Consider the following 17,810-nt stretch of genomic DNA (forward strand, 5'->3'; position numbering starts at 1 on the left):
GGCTGCTGGAAACCAAGATTGGGGTGCAGAGATTTACCTTCCTCTGGGATGGATAAGCAAGCAAAACAAAAAAAGAAGCAAAATACGCTCATGCAAAAATGTGTTAACCAGGAATAAAGAATGTCAGACATGATGCTAAAAACTCCAGAGGAAAAACCAGCCTACAAAATGGTTTTATTTCAGAAACCAAAGGAAATTGTTAAAAAAAAAAAAACTGCCAACCTCAACAAGATGAAAGACGATATAACTTTTATGAAAAAGAAGCAGGAAAAAAAAGAAACAGAAGAGTCGGAGATGAACTGGATGAGATAAGGAAAGTATTCAAGAAAACTAAAAATGTACTAATAACAGAGCCCCAAATTAAAACAATTACTGGGGGAAAAAAACCCCAAATTGCCAATTCAGAAAGTCAAATTAGCAACAGAGGACAAGATTGAGAATTTCTTCAAGAAAACAGAGAACAAGAATAAAAAAGTGAAAATGATAAGAAAGAGGATGGTAAGTGTCTAGGACGGGGAACAGCGTGGGCTGAGCATCTCTGTGGTGGAAACAACACCTGAAGAATCAAAAAACATAGTGACGGAACAAGAGCAAGAATCAGACAGAAATGTGTAACACCGTCCCAGACCAAAAGCACTGGGGCATTCAACTCGGTAGACTTCACCACATTTCTAGAAAATGTAGGTACAGCTGATGAAATGCTTGATATATAGAAACTACAAGAAAGAACAACAAAAAACCCCGTAAGCCCAAAACTGGGATACGTGCAAAGGATACGAATCAGGTTGGCCTCTGGGACACTAATCTGTGACTAGATTTTATGGTGTGAAAAAGTCAGCCCGTAACAACAGGAGCCACTTAGTTCAAATGACTATTGAGAATTTAGTTACAACCAAAGACATGAATAAAAAACCTTTCAAAAAAGAAGATACATATGACAAAATCATGATGTAATTCTCAACATCTAAGTCAAAAACTTAAAATTATGCTACAAACCCCAAGAATTAGGGTGATTATGGTAGAAAAAAGATTTTTAAATTACACATTTCATATGAAGACTCAGAAGATTGCTTTCTATTTTTGAGTTGATGTAGTAAGTTTATAGTTTTTAATGTTTTTTTTTTTTAACTGAAAGACAACCAACAGCAACATGAAGTGCAGAATGCATAATATTCAAATCAGGGAAGGTGAATGCAAATGTATCATGATGTGATCTTAGTTTTAATTTAAAAAATGCCTATTAAAATCTATATGTAAGAGGTATGTATTTATTTTCATTTAAATGTTTACTGTTTTCTAAAAGGAAAGCATATTAACTTTAAATATAAAGTGTTTTATTCTTTAAAAAAAAAAAAAGAGATGTCTCTCATACGGAACTGAAAAGAAATTCATTGGCATTTTCCAGCCAGTTTCCATGACCAACATTTGTTCATTCTGTGCAATTCACCACCAGAACCGTCCTCGTGTGCAGACTCAATTAAACATCCCATGAGAAAACGGACTTGGTGCAAACTTCAGTTGGATTTTTTGGGGAAAAAATAATCTGTGTTGCTTTAAACATGTGTTTGGAACATTTACTGAGGGTATATAGAAGGTTCTTTTTTTCTTTAGATTCTAAATTGGCGATTATTCATGTACCTTTGCCTTTGATTAGACTGTGGTCTCTTGGAGGCCCAAGATTATTTCTTTTTCTATTCCCACTACCTTTCCCAGAGCCTGAATATATGTTTGTCACACTGAAGTGAAATGAAATGATATAAATGAAATTATTCTGCTATCACCACGTTCATTCCCATTATTGGTCGAAAGGCATTGAACTCAGTTTCTTTAGCTGCGTCTTGAACTATTTCCCACTACTCCTCCCTCCATAATTTCTGAAAGTTTACTCACACCTGCAAAACCCAGGTGGTGTTTGTTACTATATATGTTTTTAATTACCAGTAGCTTAAATGAGCCATAGTTGTGAAATTGCAGTTTTTGCTTCAATTTAAAATTCTTTTTTCCACCATCTGATTTTATTTAGGTCTTGACTTTTCTTCCCCCAAGTTCTCGAGATCTGCATTAATTTTCCTTTCTTCAGAAAACTTGTTTGAGCTAATAATTTAAACATGACATGCTTTTTCACAGCTCCGGGCCTTCACTCACGCTATTCTCTTGGCCCAAGCCTCCTTTCCCTACCTTTCCCCCCAGCATATTTATACTCATCTGAATTCCGATGTCACCTCCTCAGTGAAGCTGCTTTACTTATGACTTTCCATTGCACACTGTACAGTCATTATGATAATGCTTATCCAGTGGGGCAGGGCCTTGTCTCCTTCACAGCCAGCCCCATTCTTAGAACACTATGCCAGTCTAGCATTTGATAAACCCAGTATACTGAAAGCCGACTGTGTGCCAAGTCCTCTACCAGACTCCCAGGATACAGCATTGAACAGGGAATAAAGTGACACGGTACTGTTCTCAAGTAGCTCCCAAGTTTATCTAATAACATATGGATTGGTTTTGATGGAGCTATGACCGAAATAGACAGAATGGGAAGGTCTACTTTAGATAGGTGGTCAAAGCAGACCTGTCTGAGGGGAAACTAAGACCAAGGTCTGAAGTATAAGGAGGAACCAGCCACGCAAAGAACCAGGTAAGTGCCTGCCAGGCAGAGAGAAGAGCAGGTGCAAAGGCCCTGAGCAAGGCCCAAGCTTGCTCTGTTCAAGGAAAAGTAAAAGGCCACTGTGTCTGGAGCAGAGGATGAGAATCACCCCCAGGAGAGCAGAGTGGCATAGCTGAATTCAGGCAGAGGGACCCAGATAATGCTGGCCCTGCAGTCAAGGGTGAATTTTGTTTTGAATTCCATTAGCCGTGAGTTCCCACTAAAGAATTTTAATTTAGGAATTGATATTACCTCATGTCTCTGTTTAAAACATCACTGTGGAAGTGGATTGTCATGAGACATATTCTGGGTGGAGAGCAGTGCCTTGTACCGAGGCTGGGAAGAAGGTGGCACGTGGACAGTGTGTGTGTGTGTTGGGAGCAGTGGTGTAGGGAACTGGCTTTTAGACACAGTGTGTTTGAAAGTGGAAGAACCAAGTAGGCAGGCAGATTTATGAGAAATGTCTGGCACAGAGATTTAATTTGGGAGGGAGTCACACATAATAGTATTTAAGGCTATGAGATGGGAACAGATTATTTGGAAGGAACAGAATGGGACCCTGGTCAGCTCCTGAGGCAACCAAACATTCAGAGGTTGGATGGAAGAGGAAAAACTAGCAAAGGAGCCAGAGAGAGAGGGGCCAGGAATGTGGGGGAAGTGTGATGTGAAGGGAAACAAAAGGGGAGTATTTTAGGAGGAAACAGCTGGCTGTGTGGAATGCTGCTGGCAGAGCCAGTGAATGAGGACAGAAGATTTTCTTCTGAGATGACAAATCCGAGGTGGTTGGCCACCTTGTCAAAAGCAGTCTCGATGGGGTGGTGGAAACAGAAGTCAGGTTGGAATGGGTTGTAGTGGGGGCGGAGGTGAGGAAGGAGAGGTGGAGAGGTAGAGAAATTCTGCTGCGAAGGGGAGCAGAGAAATCACTTTCTGCCTATCTCCATGACACATGCAAGATATAAGTTTCTGAAGCCATTATAATACTTTTTCTCAGTACTGCTGAAAATATAGGAGGAATCAACTGACCAAATAGCAATATTTATAAAACACGGTGTAAGCTAGGAGAACTCTTCTTTTAATCACAGCATGGAAACCGAGTCCCCCTCAAACCGAGTTCCCCTCAAACCGAGTTCCCCTGCGGAGTTTATGATTAACTTCTCTGTCCAAAACTGTATTCCCTTTCTCGTTCCTTCTGACCTCAATCCTGTGCAACTGAATGCTAAACAACCAGAGACAGGTGACTAAAATTGCTGTTGTCAATAACATCGTTCACGTGCAGAGGTTCAGATAGTTTTTCCTGGGCAAGATGAGCTGACAGACCCCAGGTCGTGGACCACCAGACCAGAGACTCCTAAACCGTAGGCATTCTGACTCCCAAAACTGCAGCTAAGGAATGTCACAAGACGATGATTAATCCCAGCCTCTTTGTTCTTCCCCTTTAAAAAAACCCTAACTCGAAGACCAGGATGGAGGGGGTCTGAGGCTTGTCCCCCACTCCCTTGCTTGGTGCCCCCCAATAAATCCTGCCTTTGCTGCAAACACCCACTGTCAGAGTTCAGCCTTCTGTACCATGGGCACATGAGCCGTTGCTCAGTTACAGTATTTTTTTGTTCATTCCTGTACTAACCTACACAGCTAAATTAATAAGAGCTGACATCTTGAAGGCAATTACAATTTCCCAATTAAAATGTATTATTTCATTCATACTCCTAACAACCCTATGAGACAGATGCTCTGACTTTCCCATTTTACAGATGAGGAGTTCAAGTCTCGGAGAGTTGAGACTACACCACGGAGCTAGTGAGTGGTAGAGGTAGAATGAAGACCCAGGTTCTGACCCTACGGTCTGCATCCCCAACCTGTGCCAAACAAGAGCTGGAGACAAGAAAGAGGGAATTAATGACACAGGATAAAAAACAGAATATTAGCCATTCTCATCTGAAGAAAAGCGGTCTCTCTCAATTCACTAATAATTTTGGTAACAAGATGAATGTCTTTGTTGAATAATCTTCAACAGTAATTTAGATAATTCTGCTGGTAGCTGAGAATAAATGAATGCAAGCCTTAGGTATGATTCCTTTTTTTTTTTAATGCAATAAGGAAAGGGATTTAGGAAGCTCTATCAACTTTCTACTAAATTTGGAACACTTAAGACTTAATATTCTAAATAAGGTCTCCGACTATATGCCCCAGATATTCATAAAGGAAGTGACTGAGCAAAAGCAGTAGAACATGCTTTACTGGATTTATGAAAATATGCTTATAGCAATAGTTTAAAGCATGTTTTTAAAAAAGCAGGTTCCCCAAATATTTGACAAACCAGAACCTGGCACCCCGTCAATGCTTAAAGCAACGTCCAGGTAGTCCAGTCTCGTGCATTACCTAAAGAGATCTCCAAATGCGTAAACATAAAGAAATGACATACCAGGGTGTGAGCCCACACAGGATGGATGCCCCCTTAAAAGAGAACCCATTTGACTCTTCAAATCAGTAGCTGCTCTACCCATTCGGAGAGCAAAGACACAACCCTAAGACATGTTTACAGCAGTCACTCAATCATCCATGCAGTTAGTCATCTCACAAACGGTTTCGAGTTCTTCTAAGCACTCAGCATTGCAAAAGCAGCAGCTCAAACTCTTGAGGAATTTATGATTCTCATGGGGAGATGAGTTCTTTGGCTTATTTGCCAAGTGCCATAGGAGTGACAGACACCAAAGTAGGGTGGAGAGAGAACAGAAAAGGGAGCGGTGACGTTAGCATGAAAGATGTCAAGGCATAGTTTTAAAAAGTTTTTCTGCAATTTTTAAAGGAAACATGTGCCCAGTGTTTAAATTACAAACAAAAGAAATAAAACAAACATGATTCATTCTCAGAAAGCACTGATATTTCTGGATGTGCAGTTGAAATTAGGAGTTTGGATTAATATAGACACATTGCTATATTTAAAATAGATAAATAACAAGGACCTACTGTATAGCACAGGAAACTATATTCAGTTTCTTGTAATGAGTTGTAATGGAAAATAATCTGAAAAAATGTATGTATATGTATAAATGAATTGCTTTATTGTACACATGAAAGTAACATTGTGTATCAACTACCCTTCAATAAAAAATAAGAATTAAAAAAAGAAATATAATGTACATACAAACATCTCTTTTTTTCATTCAGTGATATGTTGTGTTTCATACCACATTATACAATTTCCAACATCATTAAAAATTCTTCATCTGTCCAGGCCACTTTAATGAGTGTTTATACTCCATTATATGGATAAACTGCATTTTGTTTAAGCAACACCCCTACTGTCCTATTGTTGAGTTTCATGCATCATTTGATTGTTGTAACTAATAAGATAAGCCGGGATAAACACGTTTTTGCCAATCGTGTTTCTCTTTATCTCTGATTATTTCATCGCCAGGAGTGAATGAAACCTCAGGGTCAAAGGACATGAACATTTTTAGGGTTCTTGTCAAAGCCCTTTCCAGAAAGACCGCAGCAATTTCCACTGCTTCGAGAAATGAATGGGTGAGTCTGTCTCAATAAACTCTGGACCACCATAATCATAACTTGAAAAATGTATTTATTTACTAGTATGATGAGTAAAACGATTACTCATAGTTGAGTTTTTATTCACATTCCATTAATGTTCCATAAGCCACCTGCATTTCCTCTTTTATAAATTGTCTGTTAATATCCCTTGTTCACTCACTTTTTGGAGTTTTAATGTTTTAATGATGTGTTTGAGTTCGTTGTATATTAAGAGTAATAACCCATTATCACTTCTGTGGCAAGTATTTCCAAATATCTCCCTCACTAATGGTTTGCCTTTCAATTGTGTCTCTGCTTTCTGTTCGCAGGATGAACAGAAGCAGAAGTGGAGCTGCATTAAAGCATCTGATGCCTTTTGGAGGAGGGTGCAGGTGGGTGTGGAGTTTCTAGACACACGTGTGCCTCTGTCCTGGCAGATGAGGCTGAGAAGTGGGCTGCTAAGGGCTGTGTATGGTTCATACTTTGCATTATTGTTAGTTTGCAGTGATGAACGATTGGAGGCTTAAAAAAAAAAAAGTGACATAATCAGATTCGCCTTAGAAATTGAGATCTAGTGGTAGGGAGAGGATGGATTGGAGGGAAAGACCCCTGAGTCAGCTCCTGGACTATCGGAAGAGCTTCCTCAGTTGTCTCCTTGGTTTAACTTACACAACTTTACATTTCTTCATGTTTAAATTTAAATATTTAAACTTAAACTAAAATATAGAATGATGCAGAGTGAAGAGTTCTTTCTCAAGGAAAGAAATAAAATAGGTAAAGATGAGTGAAGATATCAATGAATTGGAAATGTTTATGGGACTGACATTAAAGGAACACAGACCTTTCTTTTCCAGTATGTGCCTGTTTGGTAAACAAATTTGACTGACTCCTGGTAATCATATAGAAAAGCAGGAGAGAGAAAACTGTAAGAGATGGGCTAGCCAGACAACAGAAGGCATTCGTGTTAGAGTTTAGAATTGTTTGTGGACCATGGGTAACCTTTAAAGTTTTAGACATGAATAAGTAGCTTACTGGGAACATCACCCTGGATATATGCAGCATGGCTTGAGAAGAGAGACAGACTAGAAGAAGAATATTCACTTATGAGTTCACTGCTTTGGTACAGTATTTTCGGGGGGCAACTAGGTGATAGGCAGCAACATATATAATACGTCCATCTTTTGATCCAACAATTTCACTCCTAGGAATTTATTGAAGAAATAATAAGGAAAGTGTTTAGAGTTGTATGCTCAAAGATGTTCACTGAATTGCCATTTATAATAGAGAAAAATTTAAAAGCTAAACGCCCAACAATTCATAAGCTGAAATACTATGAAGTGATTAAGTATCATGATGTAAATCTGTACTTATGAACCTTGAGATAGCTTCATAATATACTTAAATATACTTAAACACGCGTAGAGTGCCTCTACCTTCACTTAAATCCATGTATCATCTTATTATGGTAATGCTTGTAGGATTGTGATCAGAGAAATGGTTTCTAAAGCAAATCTTATTTAGAGTAAAATTCACTAAATAGAATGGTTCGATTCTTCTCTAAGGAATGAAGTAAAATAGGACAGGGACTAGGGCTTGTTTATACACAGTCCCTGATCCAAAACGGCACTCAGTAAGTCTGCCTGTGGTTAAACTAGCCCAGGTTCTGTGTTCTATAGCTTAATAATACACAGTAATATGCCAATTCTGTTTCATATCAATGACTGCAAAGGCACTTTTCCCCAAATATGATTAATCATCTGAGAGTCGAATTTAAGTCATCAACAGTCCCCATAAGATCAGCTATTGAAGTGTGGTTTGGATTTCTATTGTAGCAAAATGATCTTGGCTCTGGATTGAGACACATTCGCATGTGTCACTTGATAGTTCTATGAACTTGGCAAGTCGCTTAATCTCTTTGAGTCTCTGTTTCAGCCTTAAAATGGAGCTAATAAAGTATTTTTCCTTTAGTTGTGGAATTGAACACAAGCAGAATCCTTCCTTTACTTAATCCTCACCTTTCCAGATTAGAAATTTCAGACAAGGAATATCAATATCTGGAACAGGTTATTTTTTATGTTACTTAAAAGTACCCACAACCTACTGCCTAAAATGCGAAAATGTTTTTCTTTTATAATTAGTCTCTTTGGAATAAACCACAGATTTTCCCCAAATAGTACAAAATTTTCATAAGTGCATCTGCAAACTGAAAGGGACTTCACCTCAATTATGAGTACTCAGGATAACCTAATTATGTTATTTGTGTGATTTACCTTGAATTTAGATTTAAATCCATAGTGTATTTTCCAGAAAGGAGGACTGACTGTCTTTAGGCTCATCCAAAGCATTTTGCTCATGGAACCAAAATGTTATTTATGATTTTTGTCTTCAGGCAAATAATAGGGAATCCTGCTTGCCCTTTACTCTCCCCATGCATCCCCCCAATTAAAGGACTCATTCGGGGAACAAATTCACATGCTTGGAAATAAGTAATTACTATACTTGGTAATAACTGCTCTTTTGTTAACATGAAATCTAATGCTGTTCCTCCAAATTTCATCTAAATATTTAGCAAAACTTAAAAAAATTTATTCAAGAACCATATCAATTCTAAAGCCTTAAAATTGGCAATTAATAGTAAAATTACTACATTATCTTTAAATTATCTTTTCACATTTAATCTCCTCCCCTATTTTTTCTTTGAAGTGAAAGAACAGATAAAAGTCATGTTTGGGATAGGATGTTGACAAGAAATTGCAAAAATTGGGACACTGCTCTTAACATTGATGTCATGGTGGACTTTTGAGAAGGTAATCAATCTGGGACCTCAAAAAAAAAAGTCAATGCGTATAGAGTCACAGATGAGCTAAGTTTCTCCAGGTATATATGTCTTTGGAGAAACCAAGCTAGTTGATGAGCTCAGATGGCTGACCCTGAGTGTATGTGGTGTCCCAGGAGGGTAAGTGGGAAGATGTGAATGGGATTCTTGGTGAGGATATGAGTAAGGAGAAAGGTAGAAGGCTGGGAGGGTCTGATTCACATGTCATGTGCCTAGACAAAGAGGGGATAGTATGGCAGGAAAGTTCTCAGTGGTCTCTGGAGGGTGCAACTGGCGAGTGTTCTACAGACTGAAAGGACTTTTAAAAAAATCACCTTGAATGAGGCATAATTTACACATCTTTAAAAAAATTCATCTCTTAAAAATATTTATATTTTCATTTTGAGATAATTGTGTATTCACATGCAGTTGTACAAAAAAATACAGAAAAATTCCATGAACTATTTGCCCAAGCTAGCAGATGAGTGAAACTATCATAAAATATCACAACACTGTACTAATAAAGTATAGTACTATATTAAAAAACAATACAGTATAATATCACAGCAAGGATATTGATATTGATACAGTGGAGAGGAATGGATCCATCACCAAGATCCCTCATGCAGCCCTTATACAGCCGCACACCTCCTTTCTCCCCCACTTTCCCATCTCTGACCCCACTCCAACTCTACCCCCTCCACAACCACCAATTTGCTCTCCATTTCTATAGGTTTATCTTTTCAAGAATGATATTTAAATGAAACCATACAGTGTGTGACCTCCTAGGGTAGGATTTTTTTCACTCAGCATGATTCCCTGGAAATTCATCCAAGTTGTTATGAGGATCAATATTTCACTCCTTTTGATTGCTGAGCATCCTCCCATGGTACAGATGACCACAGTCTGCTTAGCCAGTCCCTTACTGGAGGGAAAATGTATTAATTTTAAGTTTATGTTTTTGATGAGTTTTGACAAATTGACATACCCATGGAATCACTGCCATAATCAATAAACAGGGCATTTACCCAAGAGAAATGAAAATATATGTCCACACACAAACTACATGCACGTTTATAGCCATTTAATTCATATCAGCTAAAAACTAGAAACAATCCAAATGGTCAACCAGTTGAATAAATAAATGAATAAGTACTCATATAGCTAGCTGTACAATACAATACTACTCAGCAGTAAGAAGAAATGAACTACTGATATAAACATCATACGTAGTGAAAAAAGGCAAGACCTACAAAATATTATGCCCTGTGATTCCATTTATATGGATTTCTAGAAAAGGTAAAGCTAATCTGTAGTATCAGAGAGCGGACCAGTGATTGCCTAGGGCAGGGTGAATGGAGGGGAGAGACTGACTGCAAAGCGGAGCCAGAAAACTTCTCATGGTTTAAGAGTACATTTTGAACCCTCAACCTAGAGAGAATCTATTGCTCAGCATAGAAGGACCTTACTTTCACAGAAATCAAGAACCAGGTGAAAAATAAATCTGCTTATGGAGGATAGAAAAAAGAACCAAGGTATAGAAGAAGAATGACCCCCACAGATAAAACTAGAGGAAACTTGGGAAAAAACTCATCAAAGCTTCAAACTGCAGAAAGCCGAAGGGAGGCACGGTAACACCAGGATGTGAGCCTCACCTATTTGACATCAAATTTGTAACATGCAAACTCCCCCAGCTTGGCGTGTGATCTTTGCATAGCTGTGTGAGCTGCCTCTCTCTGGGTCCTGCAGGAGAACTCAGCCCAGTAAACGCAGAAGGGAAGGGCATTGAGACTGCAGGTGTGGCCTTTGACAGAAAAATTCTCTGATTCCACTAACTGGTAAGACATCAAATTACCTCTAATAGCAGAAAGTAAACAAGGAACAATTTCTTTGCTTTTCTTAGGACTCTTTCATGACAGGATACGTTGTGATATTTTCCACCAACGTCCTGCTGGAAGCCCTCTTTATTCCTCCAAAAAGCACAGAGTGCTGATATAGTAAATGGCATGGCCAGACAGAAGTAAGCCCTTTTAGCACAATGTATATGCCCAGATCTCTTTCACCTTTGAAGGAAACAGAACTTACCTGGGTGGTAGGGAGAAAGTCTGCAGCAAAGACAACAGAAGACACCAGGACTGAAGACATGAGTTGAAGCTGAAAGAGAACAAAAGAATAGGGGTGAGAATCGGGATAAACACCAATTCCAGGGTGCCTGGAGGTGAGAGACAAGTGAGATTTGGTTATTGGAATTCAGAGTCAGCGAAATTAACTAATACAAATAGGAAAGCAGGCTGGATATAAATTGTAATTAGGGAGAATTATCAGTAGATGCTAAAACAACTGGGTAAAAGTTTGTTCTGGAATAGGATATTTGTGCAGTGTAAAGTATCCTCCCACAGACTTCTTATTAATTGCAGAGGGAAAGTGTACTTTTTCACTGGCGCAATCTTGGTAGTGGTAACGAGCTTCCCAAGTGGTGAAAGTTAGCACCACCAAGAGTGGCACAGACTGACAGTGCACATACCGCTGTGAGGCAGTGCAAGTACCCACATCACCCATAAACTCCTCTTGCCAACGACACGTTTAACCTGAAGCTCATCAGACCTCACTCCTGCAGAAGCACAAAGGATAGAGGGAAAAATAAAATGACACCATAGGCAACAGGCAAATCCCGAGTGTTTGCTATTCTATAAGGGGATTTGCCAGGACCTGACACATAATTAGTAACAACAGTTCCAGACAGAAAGGAAGGAGCACTTCACCTCCTAATACTGTAGGCTCTAGACAAAGTTAAATGACGGGTTAGAGTTAATGACTAAATAAAAAACTCCAGATGGACCTTTAGACTCAGTGCTTAATAAGAAAAACATTGGAGGTTAAGACTAGAATCTCGCTGCACAGCAGTTGTAGAATATAAGTAAGCATGTTAACCAAACAATTATTTTCTACATATATATATTATTCAACATGTGAGTTCAGTTGTTTTCAATTTGTCCTTTTATTACCCTTATAGAGTCTCACATAAAAGATATCCCTTCAGATATTCTTGTAGCTTTTTACAAGATCTTGGTAGATCCTAACTGATTCCAGTAGACAAGATTCTAAGGCTCAGGGAGACCATTTTACAGGAGAACTCTATTAATTCAGCAGAATCAGCCCATGTATTCTGCATCAGCTGGCCAATACAGGGAAACCTAAGTCCCTGATGCCTTTTGGTAAAATAATTCAGTACTTCTCCTTCCAAAAAACGCAATTTTGTCCCCTACAACTTATTTTGGAAAATTTTAAATGTACAGAAAGGTTGAAAGACTATTTCAATAAATGCCTGCATACTCTCCTTGTAGGTTCAAGAATTGTTAACATTTTGCCAAATTAGATTTACATATTTATATCAAGACATTCTCCTCCGAAAGCACAATGCCATTTCTATACCCAAAAAAGTAAAAAATACCGTATCATCTCATATCCAGTGACTACATTTCCCAGTTGTCTCAATAATATAATTTGTAGCTTTCCTCAGTGAATCAGGATCTAATCAAAGTTTACTCATTGTACTATTTATGTGTGATTAACCTTTTATCTCTTACAGTCTGGAATAGTCTCTTTCCTTTTTATATTTTTTCCTCTCTCCTGTTTCAATCTTCATGACATTGACACTTTGAATTTACGTTGTCCTGCCCATGAGCAGTGGGAAGGTTTGGCTGCCTGGGGGCCAGAGCACAGGGAACTAAGCATCAGGGCTTTGGAAACCATGACAAACAAGATCTCCAGGCACGGCTGAGTGAGCTGGCAACACCAGACCTGTCTGCCCTCAACATGGAGGCGCCATCATGAAGAAGCCACAGACCAAAGACCTCTTTCCGGGTCACCTATAAACATTCCCATTCACTCATATGATCATGGAGGGGGTGATGGACCTGTACAATTAACTGGGATTGGATCTCCAGCCAACTCACTTACTAGTGGGTGCTACGTTAGAGTGAAGTGATTTAGAAAATTAATGGAGGTTTGGGATGAAGAGGGTAGCCTGAACACTTGGGTTTTCTCACCTTTGTCCAGAAATCCCACTGAAATAACAGTAAAGGTCTACAAAAGGGGATCAGTAGGGAACCAGAGGGAGAAGGGCCCACAGGCCAGAGCTCTGATGAATTTATGTAGTATGGAAAGGGGACTGGATCTTTGTGATCAGCTACTAGAGTGGAGGCAGCTGTTACTTGGAACAGACACAGGAGAATGGTGATAGAAAGACATAGGAGCAGATCTGTCCGGCAGTCCTGCAGGCACTGGGAGCAAGGACGGACTATGGAGCAGTAATCAAGGAATGTAATCAAGCACTAATCAGGGACTGAGTACAGAGCAGCTGGGTCAGTGGGGCCCATCTATATTTAGAGGGTGACTAGCAGCAATGCTGTTAACCACTTAGTTAAAAATGGAGAGCTGCTGTCTGAAGAAACTAAAAGATCTGCCTGAAAAAACCTACACATATACCATCCATGTTCACAGATATAAGTATTAGGGAATGTAAACTGATGGTTTATGATGACCAGGCTACCCAAGAAAGCCATCAGTTCCGGAGACGTGCACCAGGGAAAACAAAGAGAAAAAATGAACCTCAATTTAGCAGATGATTCTGGAAACAGAGAGAGAATTTAAAAACAAAACAAAACAAAACAGTTTTTAGTTAAAATCTCAGAAGAGATTTAAGAAGATATTATGAAAAAAGGAGCAATCAGGAATACTTAAAAGTATGATGGCTGATACTAAAAGAAATCAGTAAAGGGGTCAGAGGATAAAGTCAGGAATCTTCTGGAGAAGCACAGAGCAAAAAAAAAAAAAAAAGAATGTCCAGAAAAAAGAATACAAAAAATGGGAAGAAAATACAGAAAAATATTTCCCAAGGTCGAGGAGAGACAAGCCTTGACAGTGCAATACCTATGGAGCGTCACGTGGGAGACGGGATGAAATGCCCACACCCATTTCCAACCTGGTAACAGTTCAGAATGTCAAGGATAAGGAAGATTCTAAGGGCTTCTGGAAATGAAAACACATCTACGCTTAGGCACACACACAGGCATATGAGGCGAACCACAAAAGAGAAAGACCATTTTGACCTCTGACTTACCAGCTTTGAAGACAGGAAGCTCGTTTTTAAGAGTTTTTGATGGCTACAAATCTGCCAGTCAAATGTAACTGCAAAATAAAGATATTCTCAGACATGAAAATTCTCAGAAAAGTTTACTTCCCACTCATACTTTCTTAAAAAAATGTACTGATGTATTTCAGTGAAAAAAAGAATCTTAGAAAGTGGAAGATTAGGTATTCAAGAAACAGGGGGAATGACTGAAGGATAATGAAAAGAAATCCTGGGAAAACAGTGAAGGAGTAGATCACACTGGGACAGAAAATCTGAAGGCTCCATGGAGAATGTCTTCGAGAGTAGAGTGGATTCCATGTGAAAGGATATGGAAGACTTTAATATGCTTTGGCAATTTGAAACTCCAAGGAGGGGAAAAAAACACAAAGTCATGGTGCCTCCATGAAGTAAACCAAAATAGATCCCAATTTGGGGCAACCGGCAGAATTCAGGAGCGAGAATCTGTTCCATCTTGACCCCTGATGCATTCTTCTTCAGGGGTGACCAGCTTAGTAACGCAGGATTATAGTCCTTCTCTCTAGGTGCTGCCGTGCGTGATAATACACAACACAATAGTGTAAAGTCTGCTTTTCAATTTTTAGAATCAACCAATAGATTATACATAAAGAAACTTTCATTTTAGTGTCAGGAAAGAAGGTAGCAGAATATAAATGTAATAAACACTGAAAATGTAAAAGAAATACCCAGTCTGGGAATATAATGTCATAAGTACATACATCTACCCCTCCACTAGTCTCAACCCTCTGGGGAGAAAAGAGGAATTTGTAGCCACACCAGAAAAGGAAGGAAGGGAGGGAGGAAGGAAGAAGGAAGGAAGGAAGGAAAGATGGGAGAAAGGGAGAAAGAAAGGTGACCAGAGTTTTGGAGAGTAGACTGGAAGAGATATACAGAAAATTAAAATTTCAGCTGATCTCCTTGTGGCTCTGGAGCTGGGAGCACCTTGAAGAGCTGTTCTGAACTGAGCAAGGGAGGGCAATTCAGGGAAAGGTACTCAGGCATGAGGTATCAACACCAATATTCTCAGCAGCCTGAGGGGATAAGAGAGGGAGTGGTGATTGAACAACTGAGCACCTTGGTCCTGAAGTGAGGGCAGGGGCTGGAAAGGGAAGGGGAGAAGGCTTTGTGTGGTGCGTTCAGCATCCACCAAAGGTAATTATAAAAAGTGCCAATCACAGAATCTGGAAATTAAAAATTTTATCATCAAAACTAAACTGAATAAACGGGAGGAATGGACAAGGCTAAAGACTGAATTCATGAGCTGGAAGACAGAACCCGGGGTACTCTCCTAGAGGACAGTATAGAGATTCATAGGGATAAAAAGACAGGGAGAAAAGTGAAGTGACCTGAATGGTAACATCAGAGTGGCAGACCATTCAGCAATAAAACAACAAAATGTGATGTTACTATCCAAGAAATAAGAAGAATTGGGAAAGAGGGGTAAGCCAAAGTTTTAGAAATCTTCCATAGAAGGGAGCTAATAGATATTATATCAAGTTGCTAAACCAAGAAATAATTATATAAACAATTAGAACCATAGCACTAATCATCTAATGTATTAAAAGCAGAAATGATTAAGTGTGTTGAACTCTAGGGACTAGGACTGGGGATAGGAAGAGGAAGAGGTTTACTTTCCATTTACTATTTTACAATTTAAAAAAATTGATATATATTTCTTTTAAAAATTTTTAAAGAAAGAATAAAGAATATTGTACTTCTACCTGACCATTATGGAAGAGATGAATAACCATTACAAGTGCAGAGTGGTTAACATTGATCTTGGCTCCATTTACTGAGCATTTACTATGTGCCAGGCATTGTTTGAAAGAACTATCATCGTTCATCATCCCCATTCAGTTCTAGAGAAAAACTTAATAATTTGTTTAACGTCATGTGGCTATTAAGAAGCAGAGTTGGGATTTCTTTCCATATCTGTAAACTCCCAAACCTGAACATCTAAATACTTGGCAAATTTTGCTCCAATCAGTCTGGTGAGTCAATCCTCTTGTCAGTGTTTATTGTAGCATTGTAGGGGTTTTTGAGCTCTTGATCAATGCTATTTCTTTGGCTGTCATTCTTTGGGTGAGGGGTGGTAGACACTGAAAAGTCTTGATAAATGTCCTACTAAACATAAATCCAAACTGGAGAGTGCATTTGGTTAATGGATGACTTGGCAGTCCATAGGGATATTTTTTTGTTTGTTTAAAAATAAGGTGGGATAGCTGAAGCAGAAGGGAGCCCGTGTAGGCAGTAAAATTTACATTTTTGGTGGGTGTCCACCACTGGTCAGTAATATAATGACTATGAAATGGGGACATACTGGACACCAGCCCAGAGTAATGGTGTCACAGAAATGATCGGTAGCCAAACAAGAGTAGAGTCATCCCTTTCGTTTCTTGAACCTGTCTTCGACCTGGGGGCAAGGGTTTCAGGTAGTATCGTGTTGGACACAAGGCTACAAGAAGGCCAGTCAGGTTCAGGTTTCTTTAGGCCAAGGCAGCAAGGCAAAAAGCAAATTGCTTGTCTGTGGGCTTCTATGACTGGGATGAACAACTGTCCATTCTACATGCCCCCCTCTACATCCTTTGGAACATTTCAGTTTCTCCAGCTCTTCCCAGCCCCTCAGTTTGCGTGTCTTCAGCTCCCATCCCCTCCAGCCTTGGGCTACTGCAGTCACTCCCTATCTGTTCTTCCTGTGTGCCTTTCTGTCTCCCCTTTAATCCACTCTCTATTCAGTAGGATGAATCTTTAAAATAAAAAAACCAACCGTGACAGTCTCCTGCTTAAAATATTTCACTCGGAAAGCAAAACAAAACATAAACCTCCCAAACAAAAAATTTCAGTGCCTTCCCATTGTCCTTAACGTGTGCAAAACCTGTGATTTGACTCCCAAGGGCTTCCAAATTTTGGCTTTTGACCTCTGCTTTTAGATTCAACTTTGATGTTCTCACACTGCAACCAAATGAATTTTTAGTTTTCGCCGGCACTGATATTCTACAGACCTTTGTACAAACTGCTTTTCTTGATCTAGAATCCCTCCCTGCTACTCCAGCCACTTCCTTTCCCCTCCTTTGTCCTAGCTAATATACACTCACTCAGCCTTCAGGTTTCCACTCTAGGAGGCTTCTGCAGGTGATGGTAGCAGCATCCCTCCCTCCATATCTTCCTGCAACTTTCAGTTACTACGTTCATTTAAAGCCTGTCTTCTTAACTAGATTGGAAGTCCCAGGAGGGGGCGCTCCAAGTTTCTCCTGCTCACCATTGTAGCCTCCTTTCCTCCCATAGTAGCTCACATTTAAGGCACGCAGTGCACATTGAATTTTCGAATGACGGAGAGAAGGAGGCCCTTGTACGGCAGACCTCCTTGTCACTCTGCTTGTCCCAGGGCTGACCCCAGTGGCTCTGGACTGCAAGTGCCTGCCTGCTACCCAGGCCTTGTTAACTCTGATACAGCAGCTTCCTGGAGCTGAGGTCACTCTCTCTACCCCTAGAGCTGTTTCAAGACTGGAGTCAAGCCAACATGAGCCTGATTCTAAGACAGGAAAAGAGAATAGATTCTTTAAGCTATAGATCAAGGAAGTGGAGGCGGATTTGAGGCAGACTTCTGAAGCAAATTATGAAATACATTATTAAATGCACAGGGCCCATTTGGATTCCAATAAATGTTTTCT

At 39.5% G+C, this 17,810-nt stretch overlaps 1 protein-coding gene across 4 annotated transcripts in view; it reads right to left on the minus strand.

Moving 5' to 3' along the window:
- GPR141 (G protein-coupled receptor 141) overlaps window positions 1-17,810 on the minus strand; it is a 171,262-nt gene that overhangs the window by 150,360 nt on the left and 3,092 nt on the right. For 3 of the 4 annotated variants that reach the window (XM_015237317.3, XM_072964669.1, XM_072964668.1), the window contains exon 2: window positions 11,073-11,141. Coding sequence is in view for 3 of the 4 variants with exons in the window: in XM_072964669.1 (XP_072820770.1) it covers window positions 11,073-11,141 (69 nt within the window). In the remaining variant the exon portion in view is untranslated. Of the gene's footprint in view, window positions 1-11,072; window positions 11,142-14,109; window positions 14,178-17,810 lie in introns of all 4 variants that reach the window. The other variant, XM_072964667.1, reaches the window with a different exon arrangement.

The sequence above is a fragment of the Vicugna pacos genome, chromosome 7 (assembly GCF_048564905.1).
Source record: "Vicugna pacos chromosome 7, VicPac4, whole genome shotgun sequence".
NCBI classification, from domain to species: domain Eukaryota; kingdom Metazoa; phylum Chordata; class Mammalia; order Artiodactyla; family Camelidae; genus Vicugna; species Vicugna pacos.